General features: G+C 37.3%; 1 protein-coding gene across 1 annotated transcript; it reads right to left on the bottom strand.

Annotated features, from left to right (window-relative positions):
- Positions 1-4,650: 4,650 nt before the first annotated feature.
- Positions 4,651-6,685, bottom strand: LOC148763989 (secoisolariciresinol dehydrogenase-like). The gene is made up of 2 exons (XM_088803388.1): positions 6,648-6,685; positions 4,651-5,696 (listed from the first exon to the last, which is right to left on the bottom strand). Exons 1-2 carry the CDS (start codon positions 6,683-6,685, stop codon positions 4,919-4,921), a joined length of 816 nt encoding a protein of 271 aa, XP_088659514.1. The 3' UTR covers positions 4,651-4,918.
- Between the last annotated feature and the right edge of the window lie 1,401 nt (positions 6,686-8,086).

The raw sequence follows: 8,086 nt of genomic DNA on the forward strand, positions 1-8,086 counted from the left end.
ATAATATGAAAATGATATAGAATAATGTTAATGTTAATTACAAAATGAAAAAGAATAAACAAATTCAAAAATTTAACAACTTGAGCTATTGGCAAAAATCTCAAGGGCAAACTTTGTTCGAATGCCCTCTATGGCGTTTGCCTTCAGTGTCTGATCCTCCGAGCCGATCAACCACTGTAACGAGGCTATAACCCAATCCCCATAACTGTGTGAATTTTGCTGTATCGGGGTCTTCTCATTTAACCTGTATTTCATCCGCGTCAAACCTCATTTTTGACGACCTGAGCTGACAAAGTACCCTGCCCGGTGGCATATAATGGGAAACAATGATGTTAGTGGACTCATCTGCTTATCACGCAAGCCAAAATTCAGTGCTTCTTTTTGACCGTACGATGAGTCCACTAACATCATAGTCCATTTCAGAAAGTTAACGTGCACTACCACCTAGTGGCCGTTGAAAAAGCACGGTACGAGAATTGCGTCAACCTCATGATATGGCAAACCCCACGAAGGTCTCCCACCCCTTGCATACTCAAGCAGATCGTCTGGCATAACCACCTCACTCGGCTTGAATGTCTTCTCGGTGGGGGAAGGCTGCATTTTTTCACTTAGTTGGAGCAAAATAAGTTGTCAATTACGCTATGCATAATAGTTAGATGCAATTAAGTAACCCTAAATCTCATACATTTGAATAATTATAACTCAGTTAAATATAATATACTTACATAGAATGTGGTGTCAACGATCAATATTCTTTGCTTGTAGTGTTGTGGATGGTGCTCGCACACCCACTTACACAACACACTAATGCATGCATCAATTTGTTGGGTGTCCATCAACTCTGTCGGCATCTCTAATCGTCGAAAAAAATCAGGGCCCTCTTACCCTTCGATGCCCAGAATGTTAACCCTGCAAATTTAAAATAGAGTTATATTAAAATTATAGTATTGCAGACTGTTTAATAAATATCCTAGAATCGTTAACCCTAATATAGTCTACTGTTTTCATTTTACCTGGCTTGGTCATTTTTCAGGAATGACTCATATCTGTCTTTCAAATTGTCATTCGCTTTGCGCTGGACTAATAGCGGGTTAACGTACTGGCTTCGAAGGCATTTGCTAGCCAAGATCACATGTGCATCTTCGAGCTCAGGTCGAGGTGGAGCCTCAGCAGAAGGTTCGATCTCACCATAAGGGGGGGCCTCTGCTAGAGTTGGGACAGGAGCAGGACGTGGGGAAGTTGTAGTTCCACTACTCGCAAGATGAGGTACCTCTTCGACCTCATACGGAGAAGGTGGAGCCTAGGGAGAAGGTATGGGCTTAAAATGCTGGGCTGCCTCTACCGGAGATGGAATACCCGCAGGATGATGTTCAATCGGGTTACCAGGAGGTGACCTTCGTCCCTAAACGATTAAAAAAAACAAACACATTAGAACAGTGTATACATTGTACATGTTATAACTCACGCGATGAATAACATAAAACCTCATACCTCAAAATGGTCGATCAGTCGACAGACAATCCGATCCTCCAGCCCTTGCAGTGAGTGCTAGATATGCTCATGCAGTGACTACGTCTACATTTGCATCGCCCGCTAGATCTCCAACTACATTGACTGCATCTGCATCGCCCACTGGATCTCCAACTGTATTGACTACATCTGCATTTGCATATTCGTCTGTAATGACTAAAGGTCTTTCTTCCACTGTGTCTGTATCTTTTGCAGCTTTCGCTTAATGTTCGTAGTCATTTACGAGCGTAACGCCCGGTTATGCGACTCAACATGGGGGACAGCACCTGAAGCAAGAGGAGGGGTAGCAGCAGAAGCAGGAGGAGCAGCAGCAAGAGAAGCACCATGAATAGTTACAGGAAGAAAATGAGGTGCCTCAGCAGCACCGAAATCGGAATGGACCTCTTCATTCGTGATGCGTCTCCGCTTAACGGCTCCTCGTACTAGACTTTTCTCATTTGCGGTCCATTATTTTCCTCCTTTGTTGGGGACCTAATTCTGGGCAACCCTCCAACTTCCATAATAAAATGTATTGCTGCCCTTCGGAGATATTGACCTCAATGTCTACCCAGTTTGCGATCAACATCTCTTTTGCCGTTGGCTCTAACGTCTTCATTGCCCACAACTACACCAAAACATACATTGCCAGTAGGTATAACCCTCGCTACCTTATGACAATAAAAATAAAATTTAATCAAATAAAAAAAATATGGTTTCTTTACTCACCTTGCCCTCTCTCTCAAAACTTGTAATATTGACGTGGAACCTTGTAGGCCTCTTGTCACAATGTCATTTAAGCATTCTTGGCCAAACCTATCTGGACTACCGCTGCCTTCCGAACAAACTTCTAATTACAGGTATTGCTTCCAACGCCCAAAACTGCACATCAATTGTGTAACATTTTTAGTCACCTCATAAATTCTTATGCGAAAACAATAATGACAATGATAAACATTAGGCTATGGCAGACTACTTGAAAAGCCCATATCAATCCGTATAGGTGGTAGCGCTTCTTATCTACTTTGCTTACAGTAGGAGGTTCGAAACCCCTCAGCAAGTAATCCACGGTCAGACTCCAAACGTATGTGCCCCATGGGAATGCATTCCACTCGTCGATGTTCTCAACTAGAGACAACAACCATGGAACGATATATCGTCTGTAGTCTTGACCGAATAAAACGTTAGTCTCGATCAAGACGAGGGCCATCTTGCTCGCGTCTCCCTTTTGCTGAAACTGCCCTCCCTTGAACGTGTCTAAAACTTATTGGATCTTCACCTCATTCCCAAGTCTCCAATATCGTAGGTAAATTCCTCCAAAGAGGGCCTCGTAGGGATTGACAATGAAGGCCGATAGAGGACCAAACTTTAGTCTTGTCACCAGACAGAACTCCCTCTTTGAAAAGCAGGCCTTCATTTTCCCTATTGCGAACCATAACTCTGCCTCTGTGGCGTCAGGTTCGTTGATTCTGTGCAGCATTAGATTGTACACGAGACTGGCACAAAATGAACTCTTGTTTGCTTCGACGTCCATCATGTGCCCGAAGCATGTTCTCTTAAAGCTTTCCAGCTCATTCACTTGACACAGCATCTGACGTATCACGTGCAGATGCGACCACTTACAGTGGATGTTAATGCCTACATTGAACCCCCACCGGTGCCTCGGCACAAGAGCAAGTACTCCGCGTTTTCCTACTCTGTTCCTGTGCTGGCCATCTGCAACATAAAACAGATAACATTCCCATTTTAATCATGTCAATACCATCATTGTAGATTAACAAAAAAACTACAGGAATTTCTTAGAAATAGCCCTCCTCATAAGCTCACTCAAAAAATAACCCTAACAATATTTTTAACTGTTTTTAGACAACCCTGAAACAGAATAATTAATCCAAGTGTGGAGCATGGATTATTAAGTAAATCAACATATACACATTAAAACATTACAGTTGACCCAAAATAATACAGAATGAACCCATGCAGATAAATTTCATGCAGTTATGACACTCGTGCAATTTCCTACAACAATAGTCACGCAATGCCTAATCAATTAGTCACACAATTACTAACAATAAATCACACAATGATTTATAAACAAGTCACGCAATTCTAAGAACAACTAATCGAATCACGCACACACAAACTGATGCTATGCCTGAACAATATTCGCGCAATAACATTGAAACCAGTCACGCAATGACTTAAAAACCAGTCACGCAAAGTTAAACCTTTTTGCAATCACGCAAACCCTACGTGACCCCATGCCAAAATCCACTGACACAAAAGGTGCCAACCACATAAGCACGCCCCCACTCATGCAATATCTAACAAAGGGTCATAACAAAGGGTCACCTTTCTACCCCAACAACACCAACAATACCACCTTCATGTTTATATTCAAAAATTTCAAACAACAACAATATCAATATGAACAAGTAATATGTATAGGTTTATGCTCAAAAACCTTAACCCTAAACATGAACAATAACCGTCCTGTCAAAAACCTCCACATGGTTCAAAATGAAATAAAAAATTCATAAAAAAATTTTATACCTTTCTCAGAGTTATGTCAACTTCTTCACACTGCTCAATATGTGAACTACCTTTATCAGAATAATAACCACTCCAAAAGGCTCCTACCACTGCCAAAATGCTCAGAAGTTGAACTGTCAAGGAATGCTTTTGACAGACTTGCTTCTGCGGATATGTAAGGTCTCTCGATGAAAACCGAAGAGTTGTGGTCCATATAAAGGACATACTTGACCCGTTAATAGGTTTTTGGTTTAGGCGCGGAGCCTAGCGAATGGGTCAGTTTCATTAAGGACAATTTTGTCTAATTTTTTTTTCTCTTGGCTAAAAACAGATAAAATTATACGGAGGACAATTTTCAAAAACACCTTATGCCTGAGGCCCATTTAAGAAAAGTTTTTTTTTTCTTATCATTTTCCATTAATCTGCCTCCTTCTATGAGTTTGAGAGGATTTACACGTACAATATGAGAAAACAATTTTGATACATTGTAGTCGCATAAAATATCAATTTCTGTGAATTTTCAGGGCAAACATACCTTGCTTCAATAAAATTGTTGTTTGGTATAAAAAAACAGCAAAAAGTATATAATCAATAGAAAAAAAGGCAAAAATTAAACAAAAAAAACTCTTGAAATTTTTATTTCTCAGTCCTTTGATGGTAACAGTATCCAGGGACGACGCCATTATAAACAATATTTTCTACTTATTGATGGTAACAATACTATATCTACTAAAGTAACACTGCTGTTTATCAGGAAAAGATAAACTCTACTTTTTCAAAGCAACATCTGGGGCAAGGAAGTAGAGTGCCTAAGTTAAACAAGAAAAACTTCGACCCTGGGAGCTAGCTGGCAATGAAGCATCAAAGATGACGAGAAAATCTACTGAGATGACGCAAACAAGCCAAAAGCTGGATTGATAGTGGTAAAACCTCCGTCCACTGCAAGATTGTGCCCACTCACATACTTGGACTCGTCAGAACCCAGGTACAGTGCAGCCTCAGCCACATCTACTTGTTGAAGAACGACCCCTTTCAGGTTAGAATAAACACGAGGGCGTTCATCTCCATCCAGCTTGAAGAAATTCATAGCCGTCCGTGTTGCAATGAAGTAGGAAGATAAGCAGTTCACTCGAATCCCAAACCTCCCGAGCTCTGCTGCCACGTTCTTGGTGAGTCCTAAAATGGCATGCTTTGAACTTGTGTATGCATGAGAAGCAACCCCACCGACACTAGATGAAACGCTACCCAGTGAAATTATGCTGCCTTTTCTTGCAGGAATCATTACTCGAGCCGCATGCTTAGTTCCCAAGAAAACGCCTGTCAAGTTAACGCTAATGACACGCTCAAAATCAGCCACATTATTCTCTACGATGCTTGGTTTGGCGTCGTCAATGACGGCAGCATTGTTTACCATTATATCAAGCTTTCCATGTAAGGAAATTACGGTGTTAACTGCAATTTCGACATCAGATTCTTTGACTATGTCGCAATGCACGAAGGATGCAACTGCAAGACCAATATCTTTGCATACGGATTGGCCTAATTCATCTTGAATGTCAGCAATGATAACTTTAGCTCCGTGCTCGCAAAAGAGTCTTGCAATGCACTCACCAATGCCGCTAGCACCTCCTGTGATCAATGCCACCTTGCCTTCTAGCCTAAGAACAATTCTCAATAAAAAAAAAAACCATGTAATTATCAATAAAACTAGCATTATTAATTAAAATTTTTAAAAAAACTAACACTATTAATAGAAATAAGTTACAATTTTATGTGTTAAGGAAATACTTAAATATTGAATTAATAGTTAAAACCTGTAAGTTCAACTCAAAAACATTGGATTGAGAGTGAGATGTTCTATGTGTGGTGTTGAATCTGACTACTGCATGACCTCCCAGGCTTTCCTATGGATTTATTTTATTTCTCACTTGAAAAGCTGTGCATGATTTGGTGTCAAGCATGCTATGCTTCTGGTGACTCTTCGGTTGTTTCTGTGTCGCATGTTTGTTCTGTTCCTGTGACTCACGGGTTGATGCTGTGTTGCATACTTGTGGTGGTGACGTTGCTTTATACTTCCTGATGATATTGTGCTATTCTGTGTAAATATTTTCCGGTGTAAGACGCTGTTTTCCATTAGGCGCATTTGTACGGACAGAACCTCGTTGGGTTACTGTCTGTTTGGTCTCTTAGGCCACACCCTTGGCTTTTGCCAAAGTATCGTATTAATTTTGTGATAATAAAATATCAGATTTGATTAAAAAAATAATATAAAATATATTTAGCCTTGGAAAGAAAAATAAGGGTTCAGATCCGATTTATTATTTTTTGTTATTAATGTCTAATATATTCTTTATTGATGACATTAGTGTTTTTGATAAATAATTAGAAATTTATGAACTATTTGAACAAGTTAATGATTACTATAAGTTTACTGAATAATATTATTAATAAAAAAAAGAAATAGATAAACTGAATATGACGGTTGATACAATAACAAAGATACCTCCTTTTTAACTAAAACTTAATATAGATATGTAAAAAATAACAATAAATGTGGGAACACAAATTGATTGATCAGTAATATATATGAGCTAATGAAATATATATACCTTCTTGCAGCAGGTGGAAGTAGGGAAGCACATGCCATTTTTGACCTTCTGGCTGGAGATTTGTTAATCTCTTTAGATTTCTAGGCAAATTATATTGTATGTCCTCCCTCTCCAGAGAGAAGCCCAACATCCTTTTATATAGAGATAGTTAACCGTGTAACAGATAAAAAGTTGATGGAATGCATCCAACATAGAGTTTCTTAATTAATTACCAACGCTAATCCTAAATCAAAATTTTATATTAATTACTTGCAGCATACCAACATTAATAATATTACGGTTAAAACAAACAAACGAAACAAACGTGAATAGTGTTTGATAATAAAAAACTATAAACAAGCTTTAATTATTAAGAAAAGACATTTAACTAATTAATTATTAAGTCATGTTATAAACAGGAATTCATGCACTATTCATAATTTATAAAAAGCATGTGAGCTCCTTTATCATCACAGTACAATGCATTTAATCAGTCATACCAACATTAATAATATTACGGTTAAAACAAACAAACAAAACAAACGTGAATAGTGTTTGATAATAAAAAACTATAAACAAGCTTTAATTATTAAGAAAAGACAATTACCTAATTAATTATTAAGTCATGTTATAAACAGGAATTCATTCACTATTAATAACATTAATAATATTACGGTTAAAACAAACAAACAAAACAAACGTGAATAGTGTTTGATAATAAAAAACTATAAACAAGCTTTAATTATTAAGAAAAGACATTTAACTAATTAATTATTAAGTCATGTTATAAACAGGAATTTATTCACTATTAATAATTTATAAAACGCATGTGAGCTCCTTTATCATCACTGTACAATGCATTTAATCATTCATACCAACATTAATAATATTAGGGTTAAAACAAACAAACAAAACAAATGTGAATAGTGTTTGATAATAAAAAACTATAAACAAGCTTTAATTATTAAGAAAAGACAATTACCTAATTAATTATTAAGTCATGTTATAAACAGGAATTCATTCACTATTAATAACATTAATAATATTACGGTTAAAACAAACAAACAAAACAAACGTGGATGGTGTTTGATCATAAAAAAGAAACAAACAAACAACATTAACGGTATTGTTATAATCTTTAGATTTCTAGGCAAATTATATTGTATGTCGTCTATCTCCAGAGAGAAGCCCAACATCCTTTTATATAGAGACAGTTAACCATGTAACAGATACAAACTGCATCCAACATAGAGTTTTTTAATTAATTACCAACGCTTATCCTAAATCAAAATTTTATATTAATTACTTGCAGCATTGACTTTAAATAAAAAAAAAAAATCCTACGTCCAGCATTTTCAAAATTGGTGGCCAACTTAATTAGGGGTGTATAAATATTTACTTTGCTGATGTGTTAAGTGAATGATGTGTGGAACTATGTATGCGTACGAAACTGCAACAAT

This window comes from Theobroma cacao, chromosome 2 (assembly GCF_053813885.1).
Source record: "Theobroma cacao isolate CCN51 chromosome 2, ASM5381388v1, whole genome shotgun sequence".
Lineage (NCBI taxonomy): Eukaryota > Viridiplantae > Streptophyta > Magnoliopsida > Malvales > Malvaceae > Theobroma > Theobroma cacao.